Source organism: Opisthocomus hoazin, chromosome 1 (genome assembly GCF_030867145.1).
Source record: "Opisthocomus hoazin isolate bOpiHoa1 chromosome 1, bOpiHoa1.hap1, whole genome shotgun sequence".
NCBI classification, from domain to species: Eukaryota; Metazoa; Chordata; class Aves; order Opisthocomiformes; family Opisthocomidae; genus Opisthocomus; species Opisthocomus hoazin.
Genome location: NC_134414.1, coordinates 130,772,897 through 130,792,788, shown reverse-complemented (window position 1 = coordinate 130,792,788; position 19,892 = coordinate 130,772,897). Strand labels below are relative to the sequence as shown.

General features: G+C 40.1%; 1 protein-coding gene across 1 annotated transcript in view; it reads right to left on the bottom strand.

Moving 5' to 3' along the window:
- IMPG2 (interphotoreceptor matrix proteoglycan 2) overlaps positions 1-16,337 on the bottom strand; it is a 58,204-nt gene extending 41,867 nt beyond the window's left edge. The window contains exons 1-3 of the mRNA XM_075435916.1: positions 16,259-16,337; positions 14,698-14,958; positions 4,385-4,551 (exon numbers count right to left, since the gene is read on the bottom strand). Coding sequence (XP_075292031.1) covers positions 4,385-4,551; positions 14,698-14,958; positions 16,259-16,337 — 507 coding nt within the window. The remainder of the gene's footprint in view (positions 1-4,384; positions 4,552-14,697; positions 14,959-16,258) is intronic.
- Positions 16,338-19,892: the final 3,555 nt, after the last annotated feature.

Genomic DNA, 19,892 nt, shown 5'->3' with positions numbered 1-19,892 from the left:
ATCTTAAGAGATCCCTCAGCATGCTAAGGAGATATGGTAGACAATCACTCTACAAAAAAAAGTTATTTGGACTGTTAACAGTATTTGGTTCTCAATCTGCAATAAGTCCATTGTCTAGATATATTACAAATAGAAGAGAAAAATGCAAGTTTTGTCCCCAGCAGCTTTGGTCAGCCCTAGCATGTCACAGAGGAAGCAGAAGTTTGTATTGCTTTGCTGAACGTCTTGGAAGTGAGGGCAGGGCACTGGCAGTCTAGCTCAGGAGCTCATCCAAACCACCTCCTGACTCCACACCTGGTGAGCTGGTCCCAGCAGTCAAAAGAAGAAACAAGGGAAGCACTGTCAACTGGCTCTCCTTTAATCTTATTTACTATCACAATAGGCTGCATATGAAAATTCAAACTTGTGGTTTCTTTTCATATGACAAGCTGCACAGAATTAAAGAAAAAAAAATGTAGAAAGCAATAAGGAGGGGAGCCATTTTTTGCAGCTAAAAAACCGCTCCTTGAAGAATCCTCACAATACACAGAAGACAAAAGAGTCTTCTCTAAAGGACCAGAAAAGCAGGTATCAAAACAGTCAACCAACTATTCCAGAACTGCTGCATTATTTCAGTATTTTATAAAGTCTAAAAACGTTCCCAGCAGCTATGTGGGTATTTTACAAAGAATATCATATGCCAGCTGTAAATGCTCCTATGAACAGCACAGATTGTGCTGCTTTGGCAGCAGTGCTTCAATCTCATAGCAAGTACAAGGCTCCTGGGAAATCAATATTTACTTTTGCTTGTGTTTCTCCCCTCCTGGATTTTTCAAAAATTATCTAGCACAAGTGTGAACACAGCCACAGTCACAGGGCAGTGTCAGGGCAAGATTCAGTAATGTTGGAATTCTAGACACACGTCTCCCAAAGCTTAGAACGACTGCGTGAACAGGATGAATGAGATCATTCTACGTAATATAGAATTACACTCCTCTGAAATACAGCTACATGGTAAGGAACACAAGCGGAGTTCATTTATATGAAGGAAGGTTTATATGAAGAAATATACTGCAAGCAAAACTTCCTTTTGGACTAGAATTACCTTCTCCTTTTCCATTTCTGCCAAGATTTGAAAAGAGATGGAAGAATAGGATAAAAAGAAGATTTTTTAATAATTTTTTATGGTTGGCATAAATCTGTTCATCTGCTCCTTCTGAAAATCTGGCAGGTGATTTGCTTTAAGAATCTGATGAAATCTTACTATATTTATTATGTATTGCTGTATAACATACATATAAATACACACATGTGTAGGCAATTGCACAGAGGCAAGCCTCAGTTGTTCAAGACAACATACGGCGTATAGCTTGATTATTAAAGAACAGCAAAGCACTGCCTTCTGAGGCACACCTCCCCCACCAGCAGAGGCAATTTGATGGCAAAAAAGAAAATTCCAGCAGTGTATGCCTTCACCTCCATCAAATTACTCAAGTCTTTTTGACAGACTATTAGAGACTGAACAACATTTTTCCTGAAGACAAAAGCATGAGAGCTGGGACCAGAGCTGGTCCAAGCTCCAGCTGATATCCGGCAAGAAAGTGTGTTGACAGCAAGAAGAATAGAATTTTTCTTTACATGAACTAACCCATGCTAGAGCAGACATTGCAATATCTGTAGGTGTGTGACCGTGATTACTGGGGATTAGATGAAAGGGTAAGAAATAAAACCAGGAAGGAAGGCTAATAAAGTGTCATTTAATTACACTGCTCAAAACAGAAGGTCCAAACTACAACAAAAATAGCATAAAAGCAATAATTTTGCTGAATTCTTGCTTACTGAGAGCAAACCCCACAGATTTATTTTGCCTCATTTTATACGCTGAACTCCTTTTGAGAGAGCGAGAGGGAAAATTCACGGCACGTAGAGCTTCTAAAAACAGAAAGACACTCTAGAATAAGACTGTCAGAAACTGCCAACATGCACAATACAAAAGAGGTCACAGATCAGTGCTATGGCAGTGATAGCCAATATGTACCAAAAGAAAAGCAGAAATACTTTGATCAGCTGCAGGCTCCAAACTAAACTCTTGAAATTAGCCATAGATGATTCACAGACACTGGAGAGCAGAGGAAGATTAGAAACAAGCGGTATCTAATGAGGTACGTAATGGCCAGACAAAGAACTACTGACCACCACATACACTGCTCTCCCACAGTGCCAGGCAGAAGTGAGTCTTCCTTTTAAGCAACTGAGAGCGTGGACGAGTCACAGGTATCGCACATGCGCCCTACAGAGTACTGCCCACACTGTGAAATTATGGCAGCCCTTTGGTGAGAAGTGCTCAGCACTTTACAGATCAAACCCAAGGAATGAAAATAAAAATAAAACCATGGCAACAGCTGACTGTGAACAAATGAATGAACATGCTGTAATGAGAGAAAAAAAATCCCACAAGTAAGGGAATGGCTTAGCCATGCAACTTGGTCAGCTTAGCTCGTGAAAGCGGCAAGAACAAGAGGGGAGGACACAGTGCTTTGCAAAGTGTGCTTGGTCCCACAGGCTGAGCCCCAGCTCTTAACACCGCATTAGACAGGAGCAAGCAACTAGCAGAAGGAAGGATGTTCTTAAAAGCAGAGTTGTAACCGCTGCATCTGTTGGGACTTAATGTTCTCAGAGCTGCTTTAAAGAGATTTCACACTCTGACAAGCATTTTGTGCATGAGCACATACAAGAAAGAGTGAGTCAGTACTAGAGCTAGCAATTAAACCCACACTGACCTATGTATTCACAAATACACCATCAGACCTTCTGAAGCTGGCTGATGGGGGATGGGATAGAGTGCTCTCGCTTTCAGTCTTTGGTTCAAATTTAAATTGAGTTCAGGGTTTTAGTGCAAAACAAGTCACCTGATAGATTTGCAACATTCTGTGTGAAACACAGTGGTGACAGCATTCGATCCCCCTTAACACAGACTAGTGTCCCATCAAATCAGCCCAACAACCGTCAGCTTTTGCCAGCTGTGCTGAAAGCAAATAGAAGGATGAACAGTCCTCTTCTAGAATGTTGCAATACTGAAGGGAATATATCCATCTACAGGAGAAAGGAAACCTAAATTACACATAAACTACCTGAATAAATCATCATACACAGAGCACTTTATCTGACTCCACTGTAATGCTGAAGGGCCATACCCAAAAATGTAAAGCAGCAGTGGGAAGTTAAGATGCACCATCCTGCTTCCAAGAATCATCCTGATTTCTTTTAATAAGCTCCCACTACAAATCATCTCACTACCAAAATCTTACATAAAGCAATGATACATTCACTGTGCACATAAAAAGCTCATGTGAATTTTATCTCCATCTTTTTGCAAAGTCCTCAAAGGACAACAGTACCATCAGATGTCACAGAAGCAAACTTCGGCTAACATCCACCTGTGAAGACTAACAGGCTGGCTCAGAAAAAAGTCCTTCTCCATTATCCACAACAGTTTTCATACTCACATTCCCAGCACAGGAGTCCATAAAAAAGCAGAAAGGAAAAACATCAGCACATCCATACTAGCAGGACATTACTGATCCTATGGGATCATACATTTAAGACTTACCATAAGTTTCATAAAACTACTCATCCATTAGCTTATAAAAATAGAAGATGTTGTAATCTTAAAGAAGATACATAAATTACCATACATTTTAAGACAGCCTTTTATCCAGAGAAATTAAGATATCTACTGTATCTTAGATGTGTATAAATTTAAGCACTTAATTTTACAATTCAAACACTCCTGAAAAGACATCTTCATATTTCATTTGATGTAGGCTACTTTAATTTAGCTTAATGCTCCTTTTAGTTGCTTTAAGCTAAAATAAGCTTGCTTCAAGTGAAATAGCAGAGAATACACCAACATATTCAGCATTTTTTTATTCAACTGGTTTACACTCGTACTCTGATTTTAACCTCTGCAAATTTTGCCATACATCTTGGTAGCATCAGAAACACAGCTCAGAACTCCCTGCTTCGAAGTGCCATTTGCGCTGACAGCATCTCACTGTGCAGTTCAGAGCAGGAAGGCTGCTACACGCCACAGAGGCAATGCACCACAGCCTGCCTCATGTCATGCTGCCTTTTCAGACAAGGGGTCTAGACATCACCTACTTGTCAGGAACACACCTTTTGAAGACAATATTCTCGTTATCATTGTTACTTTTTCCTCCTTCAAATCAGCTACAACTTTGGTTTTGGAACAGATCTCAGAACTTCAGATCTAAGAGCTGAGGTCCTCATGCCTGTCCGTTTTAACTGCTCCACACGTTACCGCCTGCCGTATGCCAAGCTGCATGTTGCAGTGGGACGTTATGCCCTTGCTCATGAGAAAACAGCAACCAGGTGCTGCACCCACCTTCATAATCAGACTCCGGTGCTCCTCCGACTGACTGAAGTTTGTGCCCATTTCAAAGGTACTCATCGTTCCTTCCTCACACAGGCTCATCCAGGTTTGATACTCTCCACGCTCTGGCAGTCTATCCCAGAATGTCTTGAAGACTTCCCAGACTGTTTCCTGACACACTGAAGACACAAGAAAGGTCTGGTGTTAGTACAACAGCAGTGCTTCCATGGCATGGGTGGCCAGATAGTATTGTCCAAATGTTGTATGTTTTTTAACAGATAGAGTACAGTGACTATTCACCTACATGTAAATGTGTCAGGCATTGAAGGGACTGACAATGAAGATCTGGTGGATCTTCTACATTCACACTACTTCCCTACCTGATTTTTTTTACTGAAGTAATTAATTACTTCATCAAAGAAAAAAGCAGAGAGAAAGCACTTGTTTCCTACCAACCATCAAGAACAACAGTATTTTCACTGAGTGAAACCGCCCTTGATCAATGGTTCAAATTATTAGAAAATTTAGAAAACCAAAATAGTATGGCAAACGTCCTCACAGAAAGCAGAGCTGGAGCTTAATTTGCAAGAATGATAATTGCACGGATCAAAGTCTTGGAGGCTCAATCAGTAACAATTCCTTGGGACTCACCTTTACATGGAATTTAAAATAAGTTTCAGAAATTATAATTGCATTAATAACTTGAAAAACAAGGTGGGATGATGACACAACAACATAATACGCTAAGAAATAAGTCAGTCTCTGACCCTACTGTATGTATGCGCTGACAAAGAACCGGACAGCTCTGACTGAACAGACAGTCTGTGAATTAAGTGTTAAATTATCTTGTAGTACGCCATCTGCTTTAACCTCCCTGTCTCACATGTGCTCTTTGCCAATCAGAGCAGTTGGTCACCTAACACTCGAGCAAGAACCTCTGTGACCCAGGACAACTGGAAGAAAGGAAGATTTATGGGATTTTCCTTGTGTCCTGGAAGAGAACAACGTCAAAAGGAGAACAACTCTAAAAATCACTTGCAGCAGATGCCAGCCTGGAGTAGTAGCAGACAAACCTGCTTTTTGGCCTTAATCGGATTTCACTACTTATATATACACAGTTCAGCAGAGGAATGCTTTGTGTTCAGGGAAAGTCCTGACATCATAAGCAGGACCCTACAGGAGACTGACCATGAATCTATCTTTGGAAAGTGATTTTCTTCAATCAGCTTAAAAATACACTCCATGTTGCCAAAACCAGTACCTTACTGCTATTTCTTCTTGGTACTCTGTATTATGAATTCCAAAATCGATTAAGTGTACTTGCGTAAAACTTAACACATAGATCACATATGGAAACATCCTTTCATTCAACCAAGAGATGGACATTTTTCTTAAACACAAAGGGTTTATAAATAACAACCTTAAGAAATTGTTTCCCATGCAGTAGCACCCTTAAAGCTTAGCTAATTCTGGCACACTGGATGGCACCATGCAGAAAAAGCTCTTTTGTCCACCCCGAATTTCAGTTTATCAGAGCAGTCGAGACCATTTCTCCATTGTGGAACTCTACAGATACACAGATATCTCTCATTTCCATGCCACATTCCTGACAGCTTTCCTACATGGAGATTAGCCTTGTAGCTCATTTGATCTGTACAATGAGAGACTAATACAGTCTTCAAACTCTGCATTAACTGTTGGTAGTATATCACTGCTCTAGCACCCCTCCAGCTTCCAGTAGCTAACTTTACCTGTAAGACACGGTAATTAGGGAAGGACTACTGGAGATGCTTCCAGGCAGTTTTGCTTATGCATCTTTATCAGTCAGAAATAAGCAGCCAAATTCACAAGCATCCATGCACCCTCTCACATTCCCCCTCAAGTTACGCTTCCTTGCTTCACAGCTGAGGGAGCAAACTCCTTGAGGCAGGGACCACATTTCCGTATGACCTCTGCACAGACCCTCAGGCAGTGAAGCCATAATCCTGCTCTGGGATTTCTGGATCCTGCTGGAGTACTAATAAGCCTCCTGAAGCGGAATGACATTTGTAGTATCCTCTCTACCTTTCCATTCGTCAGAGCTGGGCATCCAAGAAAAGACCAAGGTCTAGTTTCAAATCCAGAAGCCTACACTAAGGAATACTGCTCGCTCTCATTTCTTTCGGCGGTACTTGTATCCTGCATTCTCACTAACGGATCTTCTACTCCAGGTGCAACATTGTACAGCAACAATCCTGCAATGAGATTATTCCCTGTGGCTGGGATAAGTCTTCAGCAGGCTACCAGTAAGAGTTGAAGCTGTGGCAACAGCTCGCAAATACATTGCAGTGGCACTGTCTAATCCTACAGTTTTCAAATGGCAACAGGCAAAGGACTGGCTTTCCAGTTGCAAGTAATAATTGGCAGTAATAACTGAAAGCAGTTTTTCTTAATGCTCTTAAATAAGGTTAATCTCTTTTTTAAAATAAGTGTGATGAGACAGTGTCTTGCCTGAATACAAGCTGCTGCTGCTGCTGTATGAACAGTTGTCCCAATCAGCTCCCAATAGATTAAGGATTTGTTGTGTGTCCTTTCATCTGGAATTAGTCACCCCACTGAATTCCAGTCCCAAAGGCTTTGTGCCATCTGTGGGCTCCGAGCACATTAATCAGACCTAAGCTGTCAGAACAGGGTCATATTTTCTGTGGAAGGAGGAAAGCAGATGCAGATAAGGAGTCATAGTCTGTCCTCTCTAGCCTGTGTCCTACCTAGTCGTTTCCGCTGCGGTGAGCAGTAACAAGTTGGACAACATGGTGCAAATTGCTTCCGTGTTCAGAAGGAAAAGGCTGGCCCACTTCTTCCTCCTAAGCAGTCTTCAAGTTTGTTAGTTCTGACATACAGGGACGGATTAAGAAGCCCAAGCAAACATCTACCATGACCCCTGTTTAAACACTTTGTTAGCCTTGCCCAGCAAACTGCATCCCCAGCCATGATGACCTGCTTGCCACACACAGTCACCCCACAACCCTGTTGACACATAGTCCATCTTGTCATTGCCCTGTTTATTCCAATGGGCCAGTTTGTAAAGCGGGGGATTGCTTTGCAGGATAACAAATCCAGGCTGTAAGGGCTCAACCAGGCATGCTTACAGGTATGGTCTTCAACAACAAATTCATAGCCTCACGAAGAGAAGGAACAGTTTTGTTTCAGTCTTTCTCATACACCTTTTCAATGTTTTGTAGTTAGATGAGAGTTGCCACTCCAAGCACAGAAAAAGAACAGCACAGTTCCTTCAGAGTGCTCCAAATCACACTCATGTAAAGAAAGAGACAAGCGTGATTCTGTCTCCCACCTCTCCTTCAGGTATGTCAAAGAGGGAGCCAGTTCTTATTATGGCTTCATTGACGTGGCCACCCAGGGAACTGAAGAGACACCACCCTCAGTGCGTTCAAGTTCCATAATAAATGTGATTAAAATTCTTTTAACTTGAAGGTGCAGCCCACCCCTGTGGTGGCTTTTCAATTATCTGCTGGCCAAGGAGTTTTTTCGAAATTTCTTATCAACAAATTGTTGAGAACTCCCATATAAGAAAAAACATGTTTTCCATAACTAGATTATAAGCATTCTGAGACTCTGCAGACAAAACTTGGAGACATAAAAATGTAAACAAAGTTAAACAGGACTCCACTGGAAGCTTCAGTAAATAGCTATATTTTACTGTATAAAAATAATTCACTGTCTGTCCCTTCTGACCTTCAGCAACTTGCCAGTATCTGTGCCACATACACTGTCTACGTATCTGGACAACAAATGAAGCAACTTTTGACATATTTAAAATAGCAACCCCTTGAAACCAAAACAGAAAATAAAAGAAAATGAGAGTCAAGGGGGAGGACCCCAAACAGATTTACCAGTAAGCTTTTTGACTAGCAATGCAACTTTGAATTTTAAACATAAAATGTTTAAAGTAGATAGGGAATGGGAAAAAAAAGCAGCATCAGAGTTTACAATAAATTGACAGGAGCCCAACAGTTCAGAGTTATGACTTAAACTACTGCTTAATACAATATGCTGTAGTAACATACTCCAACTACTTAGTAAAATAAATTTGCTGTACAGACTCTGTGTTACAGTATTTGAAGGAATTAGGTTTCTAAAACTAGCTGCAAAACTCTTAAAAACCAGCCAAACAGCCAGCCTTGCCAGGATCAGGAAGGGACCGCTGAGCAGAGCCAGCGGTGCTGCCACATGCCACCTGAACAGTAGATCAGCCCTCAGGGCATGTGAGAAGAGCCTGTCTTTATGGTTAGGTCTCATGCCAAACTTTCACTAGCCTGCTACAGGGGTAGCCACAGGCACGGATATATATGGGACAGCTTTAGCAGTGCCAGGCCCTGGAGGAGACAGGATTTGCGATGAGGCCTCTAATCCCTGGCAAACAATACTGATTAAAAGCATCATAAAATCGAGATCAATCTTTTAAGGCAGTGAGCTAAGAGCCTTGAAGCTACACGTGGGTGGGAAGGTAAGCTCCTCTAGAAAATGACTTCCTTCATCCTGTGGCTGCAGTAATAAATAACTTGTGTTTTAGTGTTAACTGATCTCTCGGGCACTCTGTAATTTTCCTCTGAAGAGTTCAAATGTTAAAAAATGAAGACTTATGAGATAAAGAGAGGCTCCCTGCAACAGAGATGAGAACACTCTAGCTGTCTACAGGAAAGGAAGCAGGTGTGCAGAAGATGTGTAGCTGACTGATGTGATAATTCAAACCAAGAAAGCAAATCAGAAAACTTGTTCTGCAATTTTTCTCCAAAGTACATTTTGCATGCACATACTACATTTTGCATGTAGCCCATCCTGAAATGCCTCAGAAATTCAAGTCACTTCACTCGTCACTGAGATAATCATCTTCAAGGTGAGAGAGAGTGCCAATGCAGTAAAAATGGAAAGAACAGCACGTTTGGCCCAAGCCCTTGTGCAAACTTCCACTTGAGCAAAGTGTCACAGGCACTTAAAGTAGGCAAGGTCTTGACTTTTAAAGGCTGTAACAGGCTTCAAAGGCTGCCTCAGAAAGCCAGACGTGTAGTAAGGCCACGTGAATCCCAGGATATCTACTCCAGAATTCAAAAAGCCCAGTCCTTGGGAGCTCAACTGCTTCAAATGCAGTGTTTACATTCAAGTAATACTTACAAATAATAGAGAATATCCTGAAAAGCTTAAGACAAATTGTGTTTCAGCCAAAAAAAAATCCATATAGGCAGGCACAAGCTCTTTTCAGTCCTATAAATCTGCAGGAAGGGGTGGAAAAGAAAGTTCATTTGAAACTCCTTTCCTAAAGACTTCATAATTGTTTTCAAAACCTCCAGCTAAGATCTGTGATGAGATGATCTCTCTCTCCCTCTCTCTCTCTGAAATTCTCCTGTATGGCTACCTCTTCTGCACCCGGGTAGGATACAGAGTCTCTGGGGCTCTAGCTTTACCGTCCAGGATGCACTTATCTCTCAAATGAGAGACAATTAGCCTATTACACTCAGTCCGTGCCCAAGGATTTCTGAGGTTAACAGGAGGGGCACCACATGACAGAACTGCACACCTAGTAGGGGGCAGGGTGGCTTTCTGGCCATTTCTGTAAGTGGGCAGCACTGGAGCTTAATGCCAGTTAAATCCCATTAGTGCTTCTTAAGAGTTGAGTCGTGTACAGTGGCTAGGAGCACCGAATCAGGCTGTATATTCTATTTTGAGGCAACACAAGGCCAACTCCTTCTCCTCTCTGAAAATTTCTGCACAACTGAATAGTCTAATAACATTGATTTTTAATAAGGACTACAGCAACAGGGAGACTGACAGACATCTCCTAGGAGATTGCCTCTGCAAAGACTTTGTTAGCGCTTGCTAAACAAATTAATATACACACATGCAGAGAAATCACATCATCTGTTGCTGAACTGCTGCTATGTATGGCCTATAACATAGGAACCCTGAAACAATACACACAGCAAACCAGGATTTTAAATTAAAACAGTTGACTGTGAATTACCTTAACCACATGAAAGATTTCTTTATTTGAACAATAACACACTAAATTCTAGCACATAAACTATTCTCACCAGTAATATTTCAGTAGCTACAAAGGAGTGTCTTTCATGGGAAAAGTCAAGCTTTTTAGAAGTATATACTGACATCTAATAATTCAGATGCAGAGGGAGACAGAACTAGACTTTCTACAAAAACTTCAGAAACTTATTGGTTGAGTATGAACTATGCATGATAGGTGCCAGGGGAGAGGGGGAAACAAGGAGAAAAGGCTCATTCAGCCAGACACTGTATTTATTGTATGATTGTTTAGCCATCTGCTTTTTATTATTTTTGACCGTTTGCTTTCATCATTATTCAGCAAGATTTGAATAATTTGTAACATTTAAGATTTCAGCATCAAATTGAAACTTCACTCATAACTCCGTCCATGAGCAGAACATAACATTATTATTTCTAATTCCTCAGTAAAGAGATCTGAAGTGACTCAAGAAAGGGGAAAATGAGAAAGCTCAGTGCTATGCCCAAGATTACCAAATCTAGGGATCGTAACCATGCATAGAACTTCATTCCTGAGAAATACCTTTTATTCTTTCTAAAACACCAAAATGTCCTTGCCTCTAATCAGCTATTACACACCAGAATATGGTCTACTTCCTTCTTTGGTCAGTATCCTTAAACACTCTCTTTAGATTTTCAGTTTTATCTGAAGCTCTGGCTGACAAAAATCGTTCTGACAAAGAGACTATCTGATCCACTCTCGCGAAAAGAAGATGTACTCACTCGTGAGCATATGCACTGAACTGTTTAAGACAGTGGATCACAGTAGGAAAAAATGCAAACAGAATTTAGAAAAGGTAGCCACCAGAGTAATAACATCTCAGAGGTGGCAAAAAGCAGCAGTATTAACCCTGAATCATGGTGTCAAAATCCAGCTGCCTTTTACTCCATTAATAGGAGTAAATATTAGGATATATTTTTATATATAGGGATATTTGAATAGGGAATAGGGATAGGGAAAACAGCGCAAGCCATGCTACCTTGCAATCCTTATTTTGTTTCTGTTTCGCTGGCTAACTCAGCTTCCGAGTCTAGTGCAATCCTCAGCCATCTACTGGTGATTACACCAAAGGAACTGGACAGATTCACTGAATTGTCTACGTAAGGTCACTGGTCACGACAGACTTTTGGTCTTACTGGGTATGGCTAGTTTTCATATAATAATCTTTATTTAACAGGGCCTTGGGCTACCAGCTCCCTGTCAGCAGTAATGAACATCATTATTCATAATCAACATTACCACATACAGCACACTCACTGTCTGAAATCCCACTGTTAGATGTCCACAAAATCTGTTTTGTGAAACCTCCACTGGCCTGTTGGACACACTTGGTGTTCATCACAGCAGTAGTCCAGCTATGAACCACTACTAGATTTACATGACTCCTCCAGCAGCAACTATAACATTACTATCATTTAAAAGGTCATTTGTTAAAAACACTCTGTAAGACCCAACCCACAGGCCTACAGCACGCAATCTATAAGCATCTATGACTGATTTCCACCTTTATATTCTAAGAAACAAAATACAAAGCAAGCCAAAAGCAGCAAACTCCATATACAGCTACAAGAGATGCAGAGACTATACCATACTGGGGAGTACAGAGACAATCATAATCCCAGATTTGCCTCAAAAGAGACTGAAAATAATATTGTCTGCTAACGCAAAACTCAGTTTGAAACAGCACTTGAGAAATCTGTCTTCTAGACTGCAGGTGTAGAGAAACAAGTACAAAACCACCCCTATTCTTGGCTGGTGCTTCTGACTACGACAGTAATAACAACAACCACCAGTGAATAATCATACCATTACTTAGACTTTCACATGCTGAACGGTGCTGCTGCTGTTTTAGAAAATACAGATTTTTCTCCAGATCCCTGTATTTTGCCGCCCTTTTAATTCTTTTTATGATTTATTGTATATTTATCGGATCTCTTTATCTTTTCTCTTTTTAAGGCTGAAAAAATCCAGATGTTGTAGTCTGGAAAAAAGAGAACTGTATACGGTTAAGCCTACAGCTATATGACATAAGCGCTTGCCTAAAGCCTATGACAGAAATGTTCGTCAGTCAGTCTCTGACACTAATAGAGGCTTTAGCAAGCTAGCAAAAGTAAATAAAGCTTGGAGCTACAGACAGATAATTATATTCCCACCTGTTTTCTTCTAGGTAAATCTAGATAGAACAAATGTAACCTGGATAATCAGCACATGAAAACCTTTTTTTCTAACAAGTTTGTGTATCAAAACAACAATCAACCTTTCCTTCCATGTTAGTGGCACTGGTTTTTGCTGCTAGTGAAGTAAAACTAAGGAAAGAATAGACTATATTGATACCATCCTTTCCAGAGAAAACATGGGCTATTAAAGTCATTCATTACTTCAACAGATACAGAATACAAAGAAGATTCTAAAGACGCTGACTGAGACTGGAAAACCAACAGATTCTGTGTACCTTCATATTTATTCCCTTGTGGAGTCAGTTATTTTTCTAATCACTGATATCAGCTGGTCTCTGAATGCTAAACAGTGATCACACTCTTTCCTAGGACTATTTTGTGGACAGTGCAGACAAAGTCCATCTCATTATTTTATCACTGCACTGATTCAGCTAGCTAGTGAAAACATGGTTTCAAGAAAAAGAGGGTCTACAACTCAGTAACACTCAAGGAACAGCTTTACTGTGAATGAAAGTAACAGCATGGTGAGCTCTAACCTCAGGTGCATTTCCTCAGGAGGTGATTAACTAGACATCACCAAATACTTGCGGTGCTGCGCATTGCTGCTTAGAGAAGGAAGATGACAAATTGCTTGAACCAGACCTTGCTGCTAATTAAAGGCACCTCTGCTTCTTGCAGAGATCTTTTTCAAAAGTGTCAAGCTAAAAGTGCTAAGGGTGGTCATAGCATTTCTGCTCAAGAAATCCTTGTGGATTGTGGAAGCTGTAAATCCAGTAGGAAAGCAGATGGACTAGGTGGATTTTTGATTCAACCTAGGACCATTAAGTTCCAAATAAGCTTTTATGACCTAATTTACAGATTTGTCTTCTTTATTATCACTCACACTTTTGCCTACTTGGTATTACCCTACTTGGTATACCCCTATCACAGATAACTGAAGGGTGACTGTGTTAAAGCAGATTGTATAGATTCACTCTGAGCAAAACAAAGAATAGCTGAGTGTCACTGGGTGGACACAAACATGAAGCTTGCAAAGCCTGTCAAACTGTGTCATCATCAACGTCAGCATCCCTCGCAAGCTTGGCACGATTAATATTTGAATGAGGCTTTGATCCCATATAATTCCACTTTGTTCTCCAAATACATTCCTTACATTTACTTTTACGCAGACACTCAGCAACTCCCAGTTTTAATTGTTTTTCACCACTCTAAGTGAAAAAATTGAGTTACCAGTGGGACTTTCTTCTACATGCAATCAAAAAAGTCTCATTGAACATATGTCTCTGAACACCTTTGCTTCTCTTTTAAGTGACAGCAGCTCTTTCTCATTTCACCAATTATGACGTTAAGACACTATGACATGTTTGAATGCTGCAATACAGAGACACATAAACACCAGAAAGTGCTGCATGACTTCGATGCAACATTCCAATGTTGTCGAACAGAAGGGTTTAAAATACATCATATGGCTGCAATATTTCATCACAAGAAAGAAGCTGTTACTGGGGATATTTCAACTTTTCAGAGAAAGCTCTGTCACACCAACTTTGACATCGTAAAAGACAGACTTTGTCTCTATAATACTACAGCCTGATACACAGAGACTGACTTTCTAGACATGAGAATACACTATGCTGTACACAGCCAGCCATAGTCAAAAGTCATGTGGCTGAGATACTGATATCTCAGACTTGACTCTTTTCCAAAAGATCCCTCAATGAATTCTACTAGCACTTGAAGAACACTAAATAAAAATGACAAGCTCTGCCATTAGCTAGCCTGCACATAACATCTACTTTTCGTAGCATTCAAATTGTTCTATGAGAAAGGATGAGTAATTATTAAACAGTAACTGTGGTTTCAGGGACTGATGATATACAAGTGTAACCAGAAGGTGTTTTTTTTAGCTCAGAACAGCTCTCATGTAGAAGATTATCACAGAAACCCCAATTTTCTTGGGTAATAATGTACTTCCTATGGCTGGGTATTTATTGTGTTTAAAAGCTTCATCTGTTACTTTTTTTTAGTAAATAAACGTTCTTTATCAATTATTCATGAGATGTACAATCACTTACCTCTGAGCCTGAAATATTTCAGATGGTTGGCAATAGCCTGCTCAACAGATTCATCAGGGCAGATCTTAACTCCACTGGGAAACAGAATGGACCGCTTCCTTCGTACCAGCAAATGCTTGTTGACCCATCCAGCCTCCACAATGCCATTAAGCTTTTTCATCTCAGGAGGCAGAGGAGAGTTTGCCAGCTGCCAGCCGCTGAGCTGAAGGGTTGGTGAACCACCTTTAGCCTGTCCTCCTTGTGGAGCTGAATAACCTTCTGCTGTAAAATTAAAATCACACATAAATTTCTCAGATGAGATAGTGATGTAATCATTTGTATCTTAATGCCGTTGCTCTGGTCGCTGAAGGATGTAACCGTGCTTTTTTCTGCTAACAAAACCTGTCTGTATATGACTGTACTATTATAAACAACCTTAAGCTCTTTACAGCATCCCATCAAATGATAACATAACTTAAAGCTCTAACCCTTTGAATGCTAATGTTTTGTGTTTAACTTCCCTTCTGTAATTTAGCTTGTTTAAGTCAATGTGACTATATTTGTGAATAAAGATGTACATAGAAGCTTTCAGGGCCAGGAATGGAATAAGTAATTAATTAATCAACAAGTCCCCTTATTCCATACTTTCTTTCCACAAGAAACATTTATATCCCTTGCATCAAGAAAGCTGCTTGAATTGACAGCTAGCAAGTATAGCTTTCACCTAAGATAGGTCCCTACCTGACTGGAGCAGGGAAAAAAAAGAGAAAAAAAGGGTTCATCAGCTTTAGCTTCTTTAAAACTCCCTCTTATGTTAGTTGTTCCACACCACTCCACAGGAAATTTTACAGCTGAGGGAAGAATGTGTCTATTTAGTTCTAGTCTGACAGTCTAATTTTCTATCCTTCGCAGTCAGCAGTCAGCTGATCTGAAATTAATTCAACTTTCTTCTTTCACTTTTTCCCCAGAAAACATGACTGAAGAATCACAAACAGTAATAAGTGCATAGCATTTTTCATCCCACAGATTATGAGCTTATTCTGCAGCTTCAAAGTCAATAGCACCTTTGACTTTGATGACTGAAAGATGAACAACATGGTTATTTTGATGGCATGTTAATAGTCAGGTCTAGTGCAGAAGACCACCACCAGATGGTACATCAGAGGGAGAAGGGAACATCAAAAAGGTCACTAAGGCAAAAGCCCAGTCTTTACCCAAACTGACACATCTTCAGTGTACATAAGCAGAAGACAGAACCTCACTTTTTAAGATTTACTACAAAATTATTAACAAAAAAAGCACCAAGTAAAGCATTTATCAGCAATTAATATCTCTCAAAGTCAGAAAAACTTGGCTCCTATAGCTACATTGTACACTCAAAACAATACAAATCTGCAGTAGTACCTCCTGGAAATCATTCTAAGTATTCCATATTTACACTAATATCATGGCACAGATTTGACCAAACATTTCTCTGTATTAGTCCCCTTTGTTATAATTAAAGCAGAGAGGTATTTTTCTTTCTACACACTGCCATAGGTAAACTTTAAAAACAAGAATGTGAATAAGATTTCTGCATTACCTGCAACTATTTGAAGATCGCATTTAATCATTTCCAAAACCGGAAGGCAAAGAAACATTTTCCAAAAGAAGCTCAGCATACTTGTTTGTATCAAAAAAAAAAAAAAAGGAAGGAAAAAAAATGAAAATCCCTTTTAGCAAAAGAGCTGATGTCTTTAACGTATCCTTGAACCAACGAAGAGCATTGCCCTTCTTGAAAATGTCTTGACGTCACATATAATTATCTTTGGAAAAAACATTAGGTGAAAAAAGTCAACCAAGACATCCTGGGAACGTTCTTTTCAAAGACAGTATTCCGCTTCAGTGAAGAAACAAGAAAAGGTGATGGAAGTAGCTAGCTTGGAGCTAGCAGATGGACTGAGACAATTTTTTAATTTTAATCTGGCCAGCTAAGCTCTTTACCAGAGCTTGTCATACCATTAACAGACAGTCCAAACAAGGACAGCACCTTTCACATTTAATTAACCATGTTTTTTCATTGGCCCTTCAATTTCTTGCCCTTTTTTAAAATCAAGCTGACCACAAAACATCACAGGCAGCGCGCTAGTCTCCAGCGGCAGGTCTCAGTGTGTTTTGTCTTCTGCTTGTACAAATGTATGTATCTAAAAATGCACTGAATTGCTTGAACACTGACGCGTATGTAGATGACACTGAAGCAATCTTTCCGTAGGATTGTTTCTTCTAGTGACAGAGCTAAGACAGCCCTGCTGCCCGAGTCTGTGCTAGAGCAGAAAATCTTGTGCTGTTACACCACTGTCCCTCACATCCCAGAAGAGGTGCTTCCCCCAGAGATAACACCAGGGCAAGTTATGATTCTCTTATCTTTCTTCAAGTATTGTCTGACATGAGTAGTAAGAACAAATTAGTAGGATACCTGAAGAGATACCAGCTAAGAAGAACAGCAGAAAGGACAGAGTGCAGGCAAAGTGCAGCAATCTCAGCTCCCCTCCTGCCCAGGGTCAGCTCACTGTGCAAACGTGTATGGAAGCAGTCCTGCAATGGCAGACAGCATTCAGACCACTAGAAAAACCCCATCAGGGCTGTCTCCTGGCTGGTGTGAACTCAGGACTTGCTGGTTACTGCGTTCAGATCAATCTGAGCAAACTGCTGGTTTATCTGAAGTGACTATTTTTGGTAGTGGATTTGCGTAAATATTTCAAAGCTGGATTCCCAAGGCTTCGCAGATGGCAGTCTGCAGGGCATTTACACAGAGCTCGTTAGGTATCCAGTGCTGACTCCTCTTTTCTAGTCACTCTACCGAACTCCAGCAATTAGGGTAACATTGATAATTCCTAATGCTACACGCAGAACACTCACAGAAATCAAATAAAACCACCTTTGTTTTTAGGGTCTGTCTTCAGATATCTAACAGATTCTAGTTGATATTTTTCAAACCAACAGCATATTTTGTTTTTTCCACAAAACTACTAAATTACACTTTAAGTTAAACCACTGAGCTGCTCCAACACCCACCCCAAGCAGTTTTCTTACCATCAGACATTTTGGATCTATCAAACTGGCACTAGGCTGGCTCTGTCAAGCTAACTACAATACTGGCAGCAGCACCAAGTGCAAGACACCACGCTGGAGCTCTAAATTGAACGGTCCTGATAACACGAGGCACAGGAACAACATTGCGCCGGTGCTCACGAACTGTTTCAAAGTCCTATTCAGCATCTCTAGGTAGACAGAGCAACTTCTGAGGCTAGGCTGGGTACCTTTATTACAGTCCTGGATTCAATAACGCAGACCAGCCTTTTTCTTTAATCCTCTGCAGAGACTGGTGTTTCCAATGTCATGAATGCTTTTGCTTGCACTACCCTGCAAAAACGCAACTGAATCAAGATTAGAAATACTATACATCCTTACAAAGGCAAAAGCTAACTTACCTCAAGAATGCATGACAACTAATCCTTTTAGGCAAAATACTCAGAATACGCATGCTTCAGTAAGAGTATGAAACCCATAAAAAAGTTTTCCTGGAGAATGCTCAGATTTACGGCATTGTTGGTGTTTTCATCAGCAAAGAACTCAAAGGCACTCAGAATGTGAATAGTACAAAAACTACCTGCTTTATATCTCTGTCAAAATTTGTTTCTATGGTACAGCTATGTCAGCTTCTCTGTGATAAAATATTTTAAACATTTAAATTCAGTTTTATTAATAATAGTTCAAACTAACAATTTTCAATTCAACACTGATTTCAGCACTCAAGTTTAGATTTGCAACACTTATGATAGCAAAATGCATAACTAAAAGTGCAATCATCATTTAAAGTTTCTTATAATAAGCAAAACAACTCTTGCAATAGTTTTCAAAAATAACCTTGGAAAATTAACTCCTCCCTTGATTTGACTAAAGCCTTTACAGTAATACTTTGCATCAGAAGATGCAGAATTCTTGATTTCCAACAGCCAAATTGTATCCGTTCAAAAGTATTTAGGAAAAGTATATTCTTGCTGGGGAAAAAAAAAGGAAGTATAATCCTAGTGACCTAACAAGCCAAGGTCACACCAGCACCTCCAAAAATAAAAAGACAATTTTCTGACAATTTGAATTTCTGAGAAGAAAGCACATGTGCTTTCACATAGCAGATGTGATTAAGCTGAATTATAGTTCTCTACAAGGTAATGGTCACTGAAATTCTGCTACAGCACACAAACTTTTAAGTAATTTCATTGTTTTCAAACGCAACCTATTCAAAAAGCTAAATCTATTCATCTGTAGCCTGTAGATAAATAATGCAAAATAAAGCTATACCTTAAAGAAAATGCCTCTAACGAAGAGCTATATAACGGCAGACACTCCTTATCTCCAGCCTCACAGGGCTTAATACCAGAATTATAAATTGTCTCCTGTGACTGGACTACAGCAACAGACTTGATGGCATTTGACAGGACTCACCAACAAAACTCCCAATCAATTTATCTGAGAAAATTAGCTTAGATGAGAACTTCTCGCTTGTTCAGTTTCTGTGATTGCTGTTGCCAAGCATTTCACCACTGCCACTTACTGCTTGTGCTCCTGGACAGTCCTCTGGTGAACTGTCTCCCAAGAATAAACAAGGTGTGAGTCTGTCCAGCCTTCCAGATGAGCAAATTCAGCCCACCACAACCTGTTGTACTGCCACCTCTTCCATCGTGTAGTATTGTAAAGTATTTGGAGCAGAAAAATCAGAAAGTGAGGTCAACCAAACTGATCTAACACTTCATTATCTACTGTTTGCAACGTAAGCCTATCCTCAGCATCCCTCCTGTTCTGAACTGTTGATGAGATAAGTATCTCTTACCTTGCTCAACAGTCGAAGATGATCCCGGTGTGAACAGTGTTTCCAACTTCAACATGGTTGGACAGAAGTATTGCTATTAGTCTTGGATTTATTCAACCATTAATGGAAACATTTTCAATCCTGAGACCTTTCAAGTCTCATTCTAGAATTCCTGCTTTTCCATCTAGAAACCAGAGTCTTTATTTGGGGGGAGTTGCCAGAAGCAATATTCTGTTTCCCTGTCATAATCAAGATAAAAGTGTTACTACTAAGGGTTTTAAGTCTTTATTATTTTGTAAAGTGTAGTACTTACAGAATACTGCAAGCTCATTTCAGGATCAAACTCTCGGAGGCAAGTCACAGAAAG